The sequence below is a fragment of the Diplotaxodon limnothrissa genome, linkage group LG14 (assembly GCF_057381915.1).
Source record: "Diplotaxodon limnothrissa isolate DT_005_m linkage group LG14, D_limnothrissa_male_GT1.1, whole genome shotgun sequence".
Taxonomy (NCBI): Eukaryota; Metazoa; Chordata; class Actinopteri; order Cichliformes; family Cichlidae; genus Diplotaxodon; species Diplotaxodon limnothrissa.
Window position 1 is genome coordinate 40,186,849 of NC_140609.1, and position 18,746 is coordinate 40,205,594.

General features: G+C 42.7%; 2 protein-coding genes across 3 annotated transcripts in view; both read right to left on the minus strand.

Annotated features, from left to right (window-relative positions):
• LOC146619500 (uncharacterized) overlaps window positions 1–1,626 on the minus strand; it is a 15,929-nt gene extending 14,303 nt beyond the window's left edge. For both annotated transcript variants that reach the window (XR_014906782.1, XM_085370712.1), the window contains exon 1: window positions 1,565–1,626. The gene's annotated coding sequence lies outside the window, so the exon portion shown is untranslated. The remainder of the gene's footprint in view (window positions 1–1,564) is intronic.
• A 1,473-nt stretch (window positions 1,627–3,099) lies between these two features.
• On the minus strand, window positions 3,100–13,315 carry LOC146619501 (synaptosomal-associated protein 25). The gene is made up of 7 exons (XM_085370481.1): window positions 13,232–13,315; window positions 8,269–8,310; window positions 7,584–7,632; window positions 6,104–6,215; window positions 5,046–5,192; window positions 4,625–4,769; window positions 3,100–3,165 (listed from the first exon to the last, which is right to left on the minus strand). Exons 1-7 carry the CDS (start codon window positions 13,313–13,315, stop codon window positions 3,100–3,102), a joined length of 645 nt encoding a protein of 214 aa, XP_085226607.1.
• Window positions 13,316–18,746: the final 5,431 nt, after the last annotated feature.

Below are 18,746 nucleotides of genomic sequence, written 5' to 3' on the forward strand. Positions count from 1 at the left end.
CACCTAATACGTTCATATTACAAGCTACCAAGCTGTGGAGTGAGTAGTTTCTGTAGGAATCTGAGCAATATTGTTTTTTTCCCCTATTGTGAGCTGTTGTTTCTTCTAAGTCTGTGAAGCCATTAAATTTCTTCAGACAAAAGAAAAAAATCAAAACATTTTTATTCACTGGACCAATTTTCTGGTCCCAGCGGCACTAACTGATCCACTGAAACAAATATATTTGAAGTGATGAATATAGAATTTGGCATTTTCTTTTTACAAGTTGTGAGACAAAACTTTCTTCATACAGTTTCATAAATATTTCATGCATGTTTCAAGTATGTTCCCAATTTTAAAAATGACTGCAGAAGCAGGTAGTCCAGTCATCCACTGGCACTTTTAAATGTACCCACAGCTCACAATTTAAAGGTTACAAAATTATGTTCTCAAAAATCCTTCTACATACTTTCAAAAAAAAAATACAAATTTAGCGACTGCGACGAATTCATATAAAACTGGACTTCACAGATGTTATCACCTGAGCCACAGCTGTGCAGCTGAACCGAACCTACGTCTCCTCCTTTGACACACAAGACTTCTGAGAAATGGATTTTATGTTGTGAAAACTTAATTTTAATTAGCAACACAGACAAAAAGTGCTGCACGCGTAGCAGACTGTGGACTGTTTTCAGGGTGACTGAACCATAAACAGCCAGTGCAGATTTCAGGAAAACCACCTGCAGTGTTGGACAGGGGCCGCTTTCATGGCTGTGGACGAGAACATCTCGTTTTTCCTTCAGCTCGTGTCCCCATACTGCCCCCTCCTGGCTGGACTTTAACATACACGAACACTGATAGATGACTGTTTTCCTGTCTTTCAGAAATTATTCTTTTTCTACTTTCTGAGGAAACCTAAAGACACCCACACGTGTGTGTAGGAAATTCCTCTACATACACATGTATGTGTGTATCCATATATCAAGCAGTTACAAAGTAAGTAACCATGTCAGTGCAGCTTTTATTAGTTACTTTGTTTCTTTTAGTTAATCTGTTGAATTCTGTTTACGTCACGGAGTTCGGACCGGCGCTGATTGGCTGGCTGTAAACATCCACGAGAGCGTACTAATGTTCCAGATCTCATTAAATACCTGATAAACATTGCGTTCTACCAGGCCACGTGACCCACGCGAACCAATCAGCTGCGACCGTGCTGTGTCTTTGTTGAGCTCGTGCCTGATGGTTCACACGGGGAGCTGCCCACCAGACTCCTCCGCGTCTGTTAGCTACGCGGGGCTGAACCGGTGCTGCGTGAAAACGACGAAACGTGCGAATCCTGCGAATTTCCGTAACCACGAGCCGGATTATCGCGAACATTACAAGCGGAGCTGTGCAGTGTCTTTGCGCTCCAACTGTCGGTGTCAGAGCTGGAGGAGACGCCTGCTAGCTCGGCGATACGCTTTTATTTCGCACTGTAGCACGTTCGTACGCTTTGCGCGAAAACGCCGCCCGTGCGGGCTGCTATTGCGGATTCCGCGTGACGTGCAGTGTTTTTTAAAAGGCCGCATATGCTGTAAATAATTACCAGGCAAATGGCGCTGTTCTCCCCTCCTTCCTTCGTGGTTCTCCCGAAAGTTCGGAGTGACGAGAACAAGCGAATTGCGCAGACTCTATTCACGCAGCGCGTGTGGTTTTTTTCCTTCTTCTTCCTCGAACGCGCAACATTTTCAGGCCGCTGCGCGCCCCCATGTGCCGCAGAAGCGTATGCACCAGTCACTCCCATTCCCAACACACCAGTCACCAAACTCACGAAGTCTGCACGTTCAGCCACACGGTGAATATTTAATGACTACCATCACCCTCACAGCCCCTCCTCCCGCCTCACATAATTAATTAGTCCCAAAATCACGTACGCTATATTCCTGCGCACATTTTTTTATTCATTACGTTCACATTTCAACATTTCATCGTAGCAAACACACACAAGTGAGCCTCAGCTGTAGTAGTTACCTTGTAGTTACGCACATGAAGGCCTTTTTAGGTCAACATAGGTCAGCATCATCTACACTTCTATGATTTGTACTATATTACTCATCAGTACATAATTAAACAAAAAACAGCTTCTACCCAATGGACGATTTCAAACCTAGCAACTAATAAAAAGACAGCATAGTTTACTTAAGGATCTCCCTGATTGGCTAACATTACAAACACAGACATCAAGTACAAATCATTTAGGATATGGTGACTTTTGGCATTGTCAGCAAACCTTTGATGTGCACGACTGAGAGACAGGGTCGTAAAATCAGCAACAACGTCACTTGGTGTCACCACCATTTTCTATCAACATGGAGACAGAAGGAAGATGGGAGAGGCCAGGAAGAATGCATGTTCCGCTTGCGTCCGCTTGGTGTCGCCAGAGATCCTCCATTGTGGGGAAATACGTATTTCCTTCTTCTGGGCAATACCCGACTGGGCCGACAGAGGGCGCCGTCACATACGTGTTTCATCCACAGTGGCAGATTTTGGAGAAAGTGGAATTACAGGGTTGTGTAATTTGGGACTGGACTGGTTGCTTTTCAGAACATTTTGCTGCACAGATGCCGTTATTCCCCTGTCCGTCCGGCAGATGGAAAAGGCGACGTATGGGCTCATGTTTCATAACACCACAGCAAGGACAGCCGCTCTTCACACAAATTGACGTATTTGTGTGATTGTGCTCTCTACTGCTACTGCTGGCAGTGATGGTGCTGCTGGAGTGACCCATTTTTTCCCCACAGGGACCATTAAAGGTTCCCAAGAGCTAAAGGAGGCCACGCTGAGGGGTAAAACAGAGCGTACATTGCACTGCAAACTGACTTATAATAATCATAGGTCACATTTTATACAAATAAACAAAACTACGACTTTCTATTATGATATTTGGGGAACAAACAGGAATGTTAAAATACGGGTTACGGAATAAAGAGCTCCACTTTAAACCCCTTACGGCCTCTAGATGAGTTTTACAGCACATTTCACTGTCAAAAGTGAGAAATGGGAGGTTTAAAATAACAGGGTCAGCATATTGGCACGGCACGCAAAAGCACAGTTTAATAGAAAAAGACTGGAAGAGCACTTCTATCGTTTCATGAGGTTGGTAGCCTTCTGGTTGGCAGCGCTGATTCGGGTAACGTTGAGATTAGCCTGCAGAGGATAGGAAAAAAGAAAGAACAAGGAAGTGTTAACAAGAATGTGGTAGGCAGGCACAAACAGCTGTGCTCTCCATCTATCTTTCACCTTCAGGTTTGCTTAATTGCATTGGTTAATCAAAGGAAGGCTGTAGAGCTCGGCAAGCTCTACAGTCCAACAACACACAGTAGGGTGAATATAATCAAACACCTCCTGCTCAGAAGGAACTGTTCATAGATAAGAATTCTTAGCTTTAGTGCTGTTAGCACAAGTTCCTGTGCTGCTTTCATCTCTGACTCAAAGGGAAGAGCACAAACTGCTTCTGTCAGGTAAGAAGCCACATTATTGATTTCATTCATCTCCCTCTCTGGGCACAAGCCTGAGATGAACTGCCATAATTCCTCATTTCTCTCCTCACTAAGATCCCAGATGGATCCGTGTGAAACTCACGGAACTCCGTCTGACTAAAGGATCTGGAAACAGCTCTCCCCCCCTTACCTACCTCTCAGCTGGTCTACGGCAACTCTGTATATAAGATTGCCTAATTCCACTCTCACTCTCTATTTCACATAGTTCAGTGTACAGCAGCTTGACTTTTAACTGGTACAAAGAAAAGACAGCACGTCACTCCTGTTTATGGCTGCTCAGGTCTGTTAACTGCTTATTTTGCCTCCATCATTATCCCAACAACTTCTGGGAATTCTCTCCTAACGGTGACCAGGCCACGCTCTCATTGCTTCCAGACTCTGGAATAGTCGGCCCTCCTACATAAGAACCTGTGAAATCAACTTTGAAGATGAACCTATTTTCAATTGCTTTTATTCAGGTATAGTCTTGAGAAGCTATTGCTCTTTTGTTTGACTGTTTACCATTGTTAGTGCTTCTTCTCTTTATAACGCTGTCTTTTACATGAGCTCCATGCTATTTTTTTAACTGGGTTCTTGGAGAACTGGATGCAAAACCAGATACAGGAGTCTGAGGTTTGCTGGCATGTTCTAGGTGTGGCTGTTTTCACAGAGTTTCACCGGTCTAGAACATGTCAAAGGAAAAGCTTTTATGTAAAGTCCTCCAGTTTTGTAAAATGTGTGTATTCATCATGTGGCTAAAACAAAATCCAACTCTAACCCTGACCTGGTGGGAGTTAAGCGCTTAATGTCTTCCTTGGCCTCCTACTCTTCCGAATCCCTACCTGAGTTTACTACAAGGTGCTTTGAGAATCTTGTAAAAGTAATCATCGACTATTTACTCTTTATCTGGCTTTATTTGAGCGATATATCAAAGAGTGACATGAAAGCAGAGGGGAAGGCATGCGGCAAAGGCTACAGGTCGGATTCAAACCCGGCATATGGTTGCACGTTCATCCCAGCGAGCTAAACCAGCACCCTTAAATTGTTACATTTAACAGAGTCTGGTGAAATGAATTTTATTTGATTAGTACACACTGAGGTGTACATGCAGAACAGGACGGCGGTACCTTTCCCTGTATGCGGTCGATTTGGGAATTCTGTGTTTCCAGCTCGTTGCCAATGTCCAGGGCCATGCTCTTCAGATTTCCGACGATGCTGCCCACATGTGCCAGGTTTTCCTCCATCTCGTCCTCACGGGCGTCGCCGGTCGCCCTGACACGGGCAGGAATAAAGCAGGAAAACATTAATGCTGCAAAGATGTGTGCAAGTTTTTGTGTTTGTGTTTGACCAGCTGCCTGTGTGCGATGGCTTAAGTATTAGATGTCAGTTTGCTGTAAAGAAGAGCAAACACACACACACACACACACTCAGACACACACACACACACACACACACACACACACACACACAAACCGTGTATGCAGCTGCCGTCTCTCAGCTCACACAATAACACACTCCACTAAACTCTGTGTGTCACTCTCTCCCTACCTTCGTATGTATCCTCCACTCATAATCATCTGTTCTCTCTCATCCACGACCCGAGATGACGGCGGCTGATTGGCTACAACGCCATCCTGGCTTGAGGCTCTGCCCCAAACTGCCTTGTATGCCCCACTCTCCTCAAAAGCCTTTAGTCTGGAAGAGAAAGAGTGATGACCCCATGGATGTCAATTTAATAAGTCTGTTAAACGTGAAACGTGAGAACCACAGCGTACCCATACTGCTCCTGCAGCTACAGTACGGGTACACCAAGGGTCCATTTATACCATAAAACACGACAAACATGGCGCTGGACCACTTCAGAGCAAATCAGAGCAGCAAAGCAAGCCGACAGCAAAAGCTAAAAGCAACTAATGAACCAAATCTGAAGAGTTTTCTCATGTTTAAATCTCACGAGGCTATTTGCTCGTTGTCAGCATCGCACTGTATGTTAAAGCACCTTACTGGAAACATCTATTTTACCTCCAGTGCTCACTGGTATCACTGGGATCATCCTGATCAGTGCGTTTGTGGAAGAACAAGAACTATATCACATTTAGATCTGCACTTCAGAGTGGTTTCTTTAAGAAGAACACTCAGTTTAGCTTTCCTGCTATGTTTGGTTTTCTGTCTTTGTGAGTAACGTATGGGCATAGAAGTGCCAAAAACTACAAATATGGTCACTTCCAACACGGCAGCAGCCATAACACCAACGCCGAGCCCTGAAAGTGTGGAATCGCCAGAAAAAACTGGTGAATAAGATGGCTGCTCATTGTGATGGTGTTTGAATGTTGCAGCCTGACCTTACAGGACCAATTCAACTCTATTAACATTATAATAACAGGACCGAGCTGACAGATCGCTTTGATATGGTGGAAAAGTGCCTTTTGTATAAATCTGAGGTTTGTGGTGAAGCCGCTGCAGTAAACGTGGCCCAGGGCTGTGAATCAGGTATAATTTAGGTTTTTACAAATAGATTCTTATGACTACATCTCACATACTTACCTCTGGATAATGTTTACAGACAAACACACACTCACACACACGCCACACACATCTCCACCTACTTATCACAGGAGCAGAGACCACAGCACTTGCCCAGGTCAGTCAGGTTTTTCTCTGCCTCCTTCATATCAGAGTTGATCTGATCCAAGCCCTCCTCTATTCGCTCCAACTGCTCTATGAGAGGATGCAGCGGAGCAGGATGAAGGAAGAGCAAAGGTGAAAGAAAGCAGGAACGTAACGAGAAGAATGGAGGCAGAAAGAGGAGGAGGGAGGTGGAATAAAAGAAAAAAATCACAAAGTATTTCCACGCGGCTGCACTATGAACTGAAAAACCAGCCACCAGAAACATGAAACAGAACACCACCACGCTGCGCTAAATGCTAACAGCACACTGGACCAAACGGTGCAGAGCCAACGACCTTTGACCTCGGTGCCCACTTCCATTCTGTTTTCTTCTCTCGGGCTATGTACGAAGGATGTTTCTGCATCTGTGCTTCTTTTAAAGAAGATTTTAAGGAACATTTATACAAATATGTCTTCTAAATCCAAATTTAGGTATTTTTAGTCACATGCAGTTAGAAAACTCTTCATTGTCACCGTTCTGCTATAAACAGACATCAGATGCAAGAGATGCAGAGCTTATCTGTTATATCGAGTTCATTTTTACAGGCCTTTGTCTATAAATTAGATTTTTCTGATCCTTCAAGCCAAAAAATCTCTACTTCAGAAACAGCAAACGTGTAGTTATTCACATCCTGAAGGCTTTTACCAAATAGTTTGTTCATATATATCATTCAGATCTTGATTCACTGAACATCTACTAGTAAAAACATGCATTCTTTGTATTTTGGGATTATTTTATTCTTAATGGATCAATTAAAACTAATTATTAAATTAAAAAAAACTTTGAGTTTAATACTTGGGCAAAAGGAAACGAGCAGAGAGTGACATCATTCAGTCAGGATGGCTTATCGAGTAATTTAAGCCCCTGATTATTATGATGATGACGACTGATTACGATTATCGTTGCTGAAGGAGTCTGATAATCTAATCACATTTGATAAACACTGCAACACATTTAATGGAACTGGGCACCAGTACGGGGCTTTTTAGGGCCTGTTTGGATAAAGACGCAGGTTCCTGGACCTACTTCCTGAGTGGCCAGATACAAAGGCCACAGCACTGGGCCATGTCTGTCAGATTCTTCTCTGCCTCTCTCATGTCCCTGTTGATGGAGTCCATACTCTCCTCAATACGCTCCAACTGCTCTGTTTGAACGGGAGTTTTATGGTGTTGCCACAGCAGGAGCAGAGATCAATACAGAGATGGGCATGTTTACACAATGTGTACTGGCAAGGCTTCCAAACCAAAAGCTCAAATCAGAGATATTTACACAAAAAGGCTAAATTATGAGAAAAAAACTTGATACAATGAGAAATTTAAGAATAAACACAAATTTCTGAGGAACAAAAAAACCCAGCAAATTTCAAATTTCATGGTCAAGACAAGTCTTTACATTTAAGCCAAGAAAAACCTGTTTACCTCCTTGTTCATCCAACATCACCACAGTCCTGATCCCAACATCTTTACTCTGGAGGATGGAACACATAACAACCCGTTACTGACAGGAGCCCCAGCGACGTTTCCAAACAGGTTCTTATTGCACATATGGAAATCGATTTAAAGACGTTTGCTGCAGACGCCACGTGGCGATCCACTGAGCTCATGCTCACTTCTTTAAATTCTTTCTATTTTAGATTTATGGTAAAAAGCCAACAAGGTAAGACTGCCTGAACTGTTTATCTGCAGTAAGATCACATGACCTCGATCCTGATCACAGTGACTAAAAGTAAACAAATGGCTGTTATGGATAAAGGACGTATGAGCACTTGACATGAATGCTGTGCATTATGGAGTAATGAAAAAACATCCTTTCCTGCTTTCCTCACTGTTCTGCTCTCCCGGCCGTCGTTTGTCCAAAATCATTTTCCAGGAGCTTAAACTTAATCATAACACTGCATCCGTCTTTGTTAGAGTCATCCTGACATGGATCTCTGGCCATTTCCTCATGTGGAAACACAGCAGGCTAATTTACAGATGATGATGACAAAGTTCACAGTGAGGTTTGTGCTTTATCACTCCATCACTGTGGGGGTCTTTGTTAGATTATATTGTGTGTGTGTGTGTGTGTGTGTGTGTGTGTGTGTGTGTGTGTGTGTGTGTGTACCTCCTCAACCAACTGAACCATCCGCCGCGTGCTCTCCAGTGACTGAAAGACACAAAATCACTGCTTCAATATTTAACATTCAACACATTACATGAGCTTGTGAACTGCGTGCCCATTAAGTCATTTTTGTAGCTTTAATTTTGTTCTTAGTTATACAAACAGTTAAAGTTTAGTACAACCTACAGTGAAGTCTTTAAATTCCCCTCTGCAGCTACACATAAGTTAAAGAAATACATTAAATGCATCCAACCAACATAAGAAACGGTGCGACAGTAACAGAAGTGCAAGAGTGACTCTGAGTCTTGGAGGTCTTTCAGTCTGATTTAGCAGTGTGATGGTGTGAGGTCAGAAGCTGCTCCTCATTCAGCAGACGATGCAGGTGAATCATTTCATGTAGCTGTCCTGCAAAGTGGGGAGGGTGGTCTTAATGGTCCTGTCAGTGGTGTGGATCACCACCTTAAACACACACTACACAGGAAGCTCAAGCTTCCAGGCCTCTGGTAGGGCAGTGGTCCCCAACCCCTGGGCCACAGACCGGTACCGGTCCATGAGTCGTTTGGTACCAGGTTTTTATCGTTAACTCGTTTCTCTGGGTCTTTTCCCGTGTGTTATGACTAAATCTTATTTCTTTTTGGTACCAGCACTGGTTTTATTTTGTTGTATTTATCCGGGACACCTTAAAGGCCAGTCCGTGAAAATACTGTCGGACCTAAACCGGTCCGTGCGCACCCGTGGCCGCCTACAGGGGCGAGATAGACCTCGTCCTCCATTATACCAGATATTGATGCAATTTCTTATCATCATCTGAACAATGACAGCAGCTGGTAGTAAGTTAATATTCTACATTTTAATATTAAGCTTGAGGGTGTAAAAACACATTTAAGCTCTGTCAAAAATGCAGTCAAACTCATTTTACACTCGCACCAAGTGTGAAAATCTAAAGCTACAACTTGTTCTCGCTCCTCACTATTGTTCAGTAACCATCTCTGAGCATCAGTATTGTGGAATGTGTTATAGTTTCAGCTCCAAATGTAAAGGGTGACACATGGGAGCAGGAACAAGTAAGATATCTGATGTGTTTAGAAAGTCATTTCTAGTTAAAAGAACTTTTAACTTTCCATCAAAATCGTCTTTGTGTCATTAAGGAGTTATTATAGGTTATAGTAGGAGGATACAGTCTACATCAGTTATGTGCAGAAACTGCTAGCTGCCTGTTTATCTACCCCTAGGTCTGTGTGTGTGTGTGTGTGTGTGTGTGTGTGTGTGTGTGTGTGTGTGTGTGTGTGTGTGTGTGTTTTGTGTAAATATCATATCAGTCCTCTGGGATTTCCCCACTGATGGGATGATGGGGTGACACATGTCTCTGACCTGCAGTAGCCTTTAAACACCAGGGAGTGTGTGTGTGTGTGTGTGTGTGCGTGTGTGTGTGTCTGTGTGTGTTGTGAGCTCATCTGTGCCAGACAGTTGCACATGGAGACCAGCTGTCTCCAAGGCAACCAGGTGAGCCAGGTGCCCTTGAAGAGGCCCTCCCCTCAGGCAGGGCTGTGTCCTCTGTGGTTCAGCAGGTTGTGTAGTAGTTTGCGTCACTCTTCTTGCCAGTTTGTTTATTATGAATTCTTGGTTTTATTGCTGAGATGCTCTAATTATAATTATCCTCATTAGGTTTCTCTGACTGACACACAGAGTGTGACACGCTCTCCGGGGTATAAGCTGAGGATGCTGCTGTGACTCGCTCCCGTCCATATCACCACTGTTAGATTGTATTTTTCTCTGCTCCTTGCCAGCCTCAAAAATGTGTTGGCAAAGGAAATACCCGACTACACTGTTCTGGTCTGACACTTTCACAATCCGTTCTTTAGGCCGAGTTAGCTGAAGGGTAACGCACATGTAAAACCATGTTCATATGAAACATGGCAAAAGTGTCAAAGGAGAAGATGAATCCGCGTAATTCCCATGTGCCGAACATTCAGGCTTGGCTTAGTTTCACATCATTTTTCTACTGCAGACGGGGGATAAGTGGATATGGCCCAATATCCTCCTCCCGTTTTCTGTTTACAGGAGCAGCCAGTCAGAAGAAAGGGAAGATGGCCTTAAAGGGGAGGAGCTATAACATCTGGAACTGGGAATTCAGAGTCTGTTACTTGTAGTCATGATGATATAGTGTAGGATTGGAAGGTCGTGCAACAAAATGCTCCGTGAGGTAACTGTTGAAAACTATCTCTGCTTTTAAGATTAGACAGACCGTTTTCACTCCCGAAGCGTAACATGCCGACGTTTTGTCACATCCTGCGGTGTTCCTGAGGAACGCAAAAGGAGACCTTCCGCGTTCTAATGCTACGTGCCGGGTTATGGATGAAATCCATAAATCTAACCTTCTCCCTAACCTTAACCAGTAGTTTAATGACGTGAAATGGTGTTTTCCGAAGCGTTTTTAAGAAAATGAACAAACATGTGTAGATTGTGTCCAAACAGTTCTCATATTTCCTCATTTTGCTAATGTCGTCATTTAGGAACGCGTTGGGTGGCCGAAAACGTAATATGTTGACGATTTGTCACCTAGCGTAAAATGTTACGCTTTGGGATGAGAACGTGTTGGATTAGACCTAAAACTTTCCTTTTTGCTAAAGCATATAGTTAGGGCTGAATCAGGTGACCCTGAATCCTCCCTTAGTTATGCTGCAATCCAGTTGTTCAGTCTGACGTCACTAGCCGTGTCTGGACCTAAACTCCGCTGCAGGTCCATAAATCAAACGATCACTATGGCATTACTGAGTTGAAAAACTGTCTAAAGTCTTTCATTTTTAATAAAATGATCAGCGTTCTGCTCTACCAGGTGTAACAATTGAGTTTAACATCCAGGCATCCATGAAAACGGAATTTATGACATTTAACGGAGTTAGAAGTTAGCAGGGAGTTAGCTCGCTAGCTTCTATCTAAATACAATATAGCATGTCCTGACTGCGGGGTTTTGGAAACAAATTAAAACGTACAGCTCTGTTATCACTTCCAACATAAATGAAGACAGAAAACTAAACAGCAGTGACGTTTGTAGGGTTACTGAAGTTGGGCTAGCTGGTATATAATGATGTGCTACGTGACCGCTAGCGACACAGCTATGTTAGCATAATATAAACAAGCCAACTTTTTTTCCACTCGATAAAAGTTAACGTGAGTGTTCTCGGTGGTCAGGAACAAATGTAATCGCATGGCAGGATGCTGTAAAAGGACCAAACTTCAGCCAGGAGAACAACTGAGATAATCCATCCACAATACGAGGTTAGTCATTCCTATACTGCTGCATGGGCTGGGCTGTAGTTACATCCTAAGGTTTTAAAAACTGAGCTTAAATAAATGATTAGCGGAAATAAAAGCCGAGGGAGGTCAACAGTGATCACTGACTGTTTTAGGAGCTTTTTGAGATCAAATAGAAGAAAATACATAACATTAAACATGTTAACAACACAAAAGCCATATTAAACGCAGACTACTTTAGACCCGGAAGTAGGATTCGTCACGTCATCACTGAACAACCGGATAGGTGTAGGCTGCTGGGGAATTTCCCATGATGCACTGGGTGTTTGTTCTTCACTCACTATGTGCTAACAGACCTCTCTGCATTGAATCATACTTGTTATTAATCTCAGGCTCTCTTCCACAGCATGTCTTTATCCATGTCTTTTTATGGCCTGAGCCTGGTTCTGCTGGACGTTTCTTCCTGTTAAAAGGGAGTTTTTCCTTCCCACTGTCGCCAAAGTGCTTGCTCACAGGGTTCATATGATTGTTGGGTTTTTCTCTGTATGTATTATTCAAACTTTTTCTTTTTCTGAAGCCAGCCTAGAGCCCAAAGACAGCCCAGGCTCAGTATGGAGCTCCATACTCCATAACTGGTCATGGTATGCAGTCTGATTCATTATTAATGACTTGCAACATAATGTTTCCTTAAGCAAAATACAGTGTAAAGTGTATTATAGCCCCTCTTTATTCGCAGTTTTTGCTCTCCCTATGGTGGGCTGCACTGAAAGGAAATATTTGGCATCCCTGATAAAATTCACTATATAAAAAAGAAATAATACGTTTTTATTTTTAAGTAGAATCACTTAAATCCCCCTGCTGATTCAAGGCAGTCTATGAAATACTCCAAACATCCAATTTATTCATTTGTGATTCTGGAAATGAATTTCATGTCCTTGAACCTGATGTTTCAGATGTGCCGTCTCATACGAACTAATCTGTGTCCACATTTAGAGGTTAGTGGAGCTGAGGAAGTCCTTTCGCCTCCACAGAGAGACCACAGCTCGAGTTATACACTTCACAGATATGGTTGTGTTTTAGCCATATGCTACACAGACACAACTAGAACAACTTTGTTTGGTCCTTTAGTTCTTATACAACAACTTTTTACGTTGGGACAAAAGAGGTTAAAAGATATCAAGAAATTATTTCACTTTTTATAAACAACAAAATTCCAGAATTCCAAACGCTTCCATTTTCCTCCAAACCTTCATTTATGTTGTCACGTTTGTTGACTTCCTGCTCCTGGATTTACAGCCGGGTCGTGAGATATATTGTTTATTTGTTCATGCTCATGGACATGAATTGTGAAATTTTTTTGAGATGGCACAAATTTGTAAGTAACGTTTACAAGAGGGAAGTATATTTCATGTCTGCAGCACATGTTTTGTCCAGTCAAAGGAAACTAAGGACGTGGTGAGATGACCAAAAATCTTCTTTCAGTCAGGGAGAAAAGGCTTAAGACTGAAAATGGTGAAGGACCGTCGTTGACGGTTTAAATCACAGGAGGGTTTTAGGCATGAGAAAAGTAGGTAAATTACACAAACAGGTGAGTCAACGGCTGTTATCAGGTTAATGTGCACTGGATACAAGGGTAACAAGTAAACGGCCATTTCTATGTGTGGTTGTTAATAATTAATAAAACACTTATTTACCATCATAATCCTCTTACCTCATCTGTGACCTGATTGGCTCTTCTCTGTAACTCCTCCTGCTCTGTGAGGATGGGCGGGTCTGAACGTGCGTTAGCAGCCATGTTTGTTTGTGTGTGTGTTCAGTCCCAGGTGAGCGGATCAGACTGCAGCATCAGGTGTCTTTAACAGCTGGAGAGGGTGAGAGCGAGGCCATGATTATTTTTCATGACTGACAATAGACGCCAGGCAGGCAGACAGGTTCTTACACAAACACGCTTCAGGATAACCACATTTATTTTTTAAGAAGCAGTTACTTTTATATCCAACAGACTGTTTCGTTTTAATGGCAGTTACTGTAACTGTCAACGGTCATCCAGTTAGCACTCAAAACATCAGCTGCAGCAGCCTTTTGCACACATGAATGTGATACTTCAAGGTCAAGGGGACCCATAATACTCATTTCCTATCAAAAGAATAGTTCTGAAACATCCACAGTTCAGAATAATCCTTCTTTGTCTAGCACGGGCTTTGATACAGCGTCTCTTGTCTAAAACAAGCTCTCTTAGCTCCTTCCTCCAGCCTTAAAGGCTAGCTTATTTGTGATTCACTGCTCTTCATAAACACCTAACACACTAAATTACACTAAAATCATCTTCAGCTAAAACCACAAGCAATTCAAATGGCCAAACAGGAAGAAGGATGAACTCTCAGGTTAGCTTAGTCTGAATAAGTCATTTAATGTGTGCCAGTAAAAAGCACTGAAGCACACTGTCGGGTTCCTTCTTGTCCCTGTCGTCATTCTTCTTAAATTCATCCATAGTTTCTGCTGCTGATCCAGGTCCAAGTCACGCAGGTCTGAGCAGAGACACCCAGACCGCCCTTTCCCCAGCCACCATCTCCGATTAATCCGGGGGTTAATCAGAGTCATTACTCACTTATATATCCACAGATACAGGCCCTTATAGGGCACAGGGGTGGGTGTGAAACTGGCTGCTTTTTAGTTATATTTTCAGCCTTTGGAGCTCTTCTAACTTTTGAAGAAGAGGAGATATATTCACACAACATTTTCAGGTTTAAGTGCTCAGTTTTACACCCACTCTGAATCTGCTTTTCTTAAGCACGACTTAGTTTGAGCATTAATATCAAGTCAAAATTATTTTCATCTAAAACAAAGCTCATATGAGTGAATCTCTGTTTTTTACCTCCAGTTTCAGTTTGCCCTGCAGAGTGATGACATCACACACATATTCTTTTTAACCTGCTTTCCCGTTGTTTCCTGCTCAGATCGTTCTCTCTGCATATATCATTCAAATATGAAATGGTAGGAATTTTCGTCCTCTTTCACTGGATGTTATTCTTGTGATGGCAAGACACACGGTCTTCGCACAACTCCCACAAAGGCTCTTTAGAAAAGACCACAATTCAGTTATAAAGTGTTACAGTATCTGCATGAATGCAGTGCGGCCGTCGGCTCTCACAAGCGCCTAAAACGAATCCCTCCTCACTCTTACAACAACTGCCTCCTCTGTAATTAGGAGTCCACACAATGTCAGCTTCTAACCAGGTGTTGAGTCCTCTCACACACACACACACACACACACACACACACACACACACACACACTTCTCTTTGTGTGATCAGGCTGCAGCATCATAATTAGCCCCAACCACTAATCACCACCTGTTGGAATAAAGAAGAAAAACAACAAGAAAGAAGAAAAGAACAAATGAGCCACGATGTTCTTGATATTAAAAAAATCAGTTTTAAATATTATGCACCATAAACTGATAAATCTTTTAGTCTACAAAATGAAACTGCTAAAATAGACAGAGGTATTCAGTCTGGGACACAACACAGAGAAGAAAACGACTGTGTTCGGCTTTTAAAGGCCGATGTTCATCAGGTTGACTGTAAACTAGATTTTCTGTAACACTTCTGTAACAGACCAGACTGTATAGAAAAGAGTCACCTCCTTTAGCTTGACATCATCACCAGTATCTCCTCCAGCTGTCACGTTAAAGTGATGCACGCTTAGCTAAGAGTGACCAGAGACAAATAACCAACACACACAAACATGCAGGCTTTGGCACTGCTTCCTAATCACAGGCATAATAATGAGCATTCATGTTCAGGAGTGCCCAAAAGTGGGCGGGGCATCACATGGCACATCCCCCAAAATATGATGTATTAATGTACTACACAGTACTACTATAGATAGATACCTGCACTATACAAGTCATTAAAATCTTCTCCAGCTCAAATCCACAACTATGATCCATATTTTCATATTACAACTTTTTACTATTATTTAAAGGGGGATTGTGAATTTTACTAAAGAGTCTAAATATTTGTTTTACCACTTTGGAAAACTGAAATTTAGCACAAATCTTTTTTCATGTGGTAAATCTGTTTTTGTCCTGGGCTCCAGATGAGTCTGAAAATCTGTTTTCGACACTAAACTAATTATTCCTCCTTAAATATTGGCTCTTCAGTGCTGCCCACCTCACCCCGTCACAATCAGCTTTAACATGTTTAATGAAGCCATGAAAGACTTTACCTTCATAATTTCTGCATTAACAGCCTTCAGAGGACAGAGGCGGGCTGAAATTTAATGTTTTTTAATTATTATTCCCAACATTTTTGACCATTTACAACTTTTTAAGTAGATGAGATAGTCGTGTGACAGTTTCAGGATCTGTAGAAAACTTGAAATCTGTTTTACACCCACTCCAAGTGTCACAAAGCCAAATCTTCTTTTCTTCATTACGACTGTTTGTTCTGGTCAGTTTAGAGCATTAATATCAATTCAAAATCTTTTTCACGACTACATTAGAAAATTATTTTAGAAGATGAGCCTGGGATCAAATTTAGGTAAAAGGAGACTTTTCATATGGTACAACCTGTTCTGAGCAGCTACTTCCTTCGTATAGTGACATCACTCTTGTAAGTTTACCACAAAAATGCTCTTTGGATATATATTTTTTTAAATCAAACATCCGGGTACCATGCTGTCTTTTGTTCCTCTACTGTTTTTTGACCGCATTGTGATTTCTTGGCTACCTCTGGTTCTGTAGTGACAGCAGGTGCAGGTGTGCGTCACAGGCTCACCTGGTCACAGGCTATGGCAGTTCATTTACGTGTACACGAGTGAAACTGCAGCCTCAGCTGTGAGGCTGACACGGAGTGATGGGGATGATAACGAAGACAGGATTCTCCTCATCGTGCTGCCCTGTGAATCGGCGTGGTGACGTATATTTGTTTGCCGTTTTCGCGGTCAACTCGTGCGTGAGAATATCACCAGGTACACTCGCGACAGTTTTTAGTATTTGATTGTTCAAGAGCAAAAAGACGGAGTCTCACAGATGAAATATTTGTTTTTTTATTGCCTGTTTGACCGTCACCAGTTAACCTGTGACACCAGTTAATCTGGAACACCGGCCCTGTTTAACACCGAGCACACACAATATGAATGAACTTAAAGTAACGGGTCTGTTTTAAAACGTAAAGAGTAAAAGTAGAGATATTTGTTTAAAAATGTGGGGAGTAAAAGTAAAAAGTAACAAGAAAAATAAACGCTCGAGTTAAATAGAGATACCTGGTAATTCTACTTCGTTACTTCCCACCTCTGGGTCACTCTGATGACCAACTTTTACATTTGAAATAAAAACAGTTTTTTGAAGCTGCCTCTTTTCAGAGATGACGTCCATACGAACCTGTGTTCCGTACCTTTCATCCGGTCCTCTTCATACGCTCGTGCTCTGTCCTCGTGAACCCATCAGCACACTGAAACCTGTTGCTCTTCCTCGGTTACTCCTCCTCAGCATCACCGCTCCCCTCCTCCGCACAGGCCCCGCCCCCCAACAAACAGCAACCCAAACTTTCTTCCTGAGCGTGACGTCAGAGAGCAGCGGCTTTGAACGCCTCTCTCCACCCAAGGACGCAGCTGAAGGTGGAGGAACCAGCGACATGTTTAAGGGTAAACGATGGGCGTGTTTTCAGCGCTGGTCAGCAGGAAGCTCTGCTCGCATCCTGACAGTTTAGCAAACTTTACAAAAAAATATTTTCATAATTAACAGTTTGAATCCTGCTTTGATTGTTTTGAAGCTGCCGCCATGAAATCTGCATCTTTCCTGCGTTTGTCAAACACATGTGTTAATGCTCTCTTAGTGACGTCATAGTGATGGTGTTTTTCTCATTTATCCGTTTATCCGCTGAACAAAGCATTAGAAACCCTGTCCAAAGGTGTCTAAATGGCACACTGGACATGACTGAAGCCTAAAACTGGGATGAAGTTGGTTTAGAAGGTGAAAGTTTAGCAGACACGTATATCACGTTCAGTGGTTTGAGCGGTGTGTCAAACATTTGACTTTTTTTAAATGACATGTTTGTAAAATAGTTGTGATCAAACAGGCGCTCATCATTTTTTAAACATGACCGAAAAAGTCTTTATACTTGTCTAAATGTCAGTCACATGGTGTCTGTGAAGGTTCTCAGTCATCCAGGTCATCGTAGTCAAAGGAGCTTGCAAAGAAAAGCGTCTGGACTTCTTTAAGTTGCTTGAAGACGTTTCACCTCTCATCCGAGAAGCTTCTTCAGTTCTAAGGTCAAATGGTGGAGAGTCCCAGATATAAACCTAGTGGGAGTTTCCCCCCACAGAGGGACAAAAGGACCCCCGATGATCCTCTAACCGCCTGAGCCAAGGTGGGAAACTGGGTGTGGGTCCCAATCAGCCAGAGTTACGGGTGAGTTCATTGTGAAACCTGGCCCCACCTTATCAGGCGAATTCCTGAGGTCAGATGGCCCAGGATGTGAGTGGGCGTTAAGGCGTCTGAGAAGGATCTCAAAACTGGATTATAGATGGCAGACAGTTGGTGTCGTAAACCCCCGCCTCTGTTCAAAGATGGTCGCTCACAGTGGACATAGATGGCTTCTTTCACTCCTCTTTCAAACCATCTGTCCTCTCTGTCCAAAATGTGAACATTGGCATCCTCGAAAGAGTGTCCTTTATCCTTAAGATGCAGATGGACTGCTGAGTCTTGTCCTGTGGAGGTGGCTCTTCTATGTTGTGCCATGCGCTTGTGAAGTGGCTGTTTGGTCTCTCCAATGTAGAGGTCTGGGCATTCCTCGCTGCACTGTACAGCATACACCACATTGTTAAGTCTGTGTTTTGGCGTTTTGCCTTTTGGGTGAACCAGTTTTTGTCTGGTTCACATGGTGTTTCTTTGAACATCAAATTCATCGTTTCCTAACGAGGTGTGCGGACCTCAGGTGTCGAGGACAGAGACGACCCTCCACTTTTAACCAAATTCAAACTGAAGTTGAAGACTGTGTAAAAACAGTTTTCATTAAGCTTTTGTTTTTCAGACATCTGCCAGAGGCGCTCTCAGCCGCTCATGCCTGGTGTGACCGCTTATGAACTGAAGCCCCCTGGTGGGCTCTGACGGTACTGCACTGGGTAACAAATAAGCTGAAGAGAAAATGTCAAACCTTTTGAATGTTTTGCATCTCACAGGTTAAACTTGCAGGATAAGTTACACCATTAGGATCCATAAG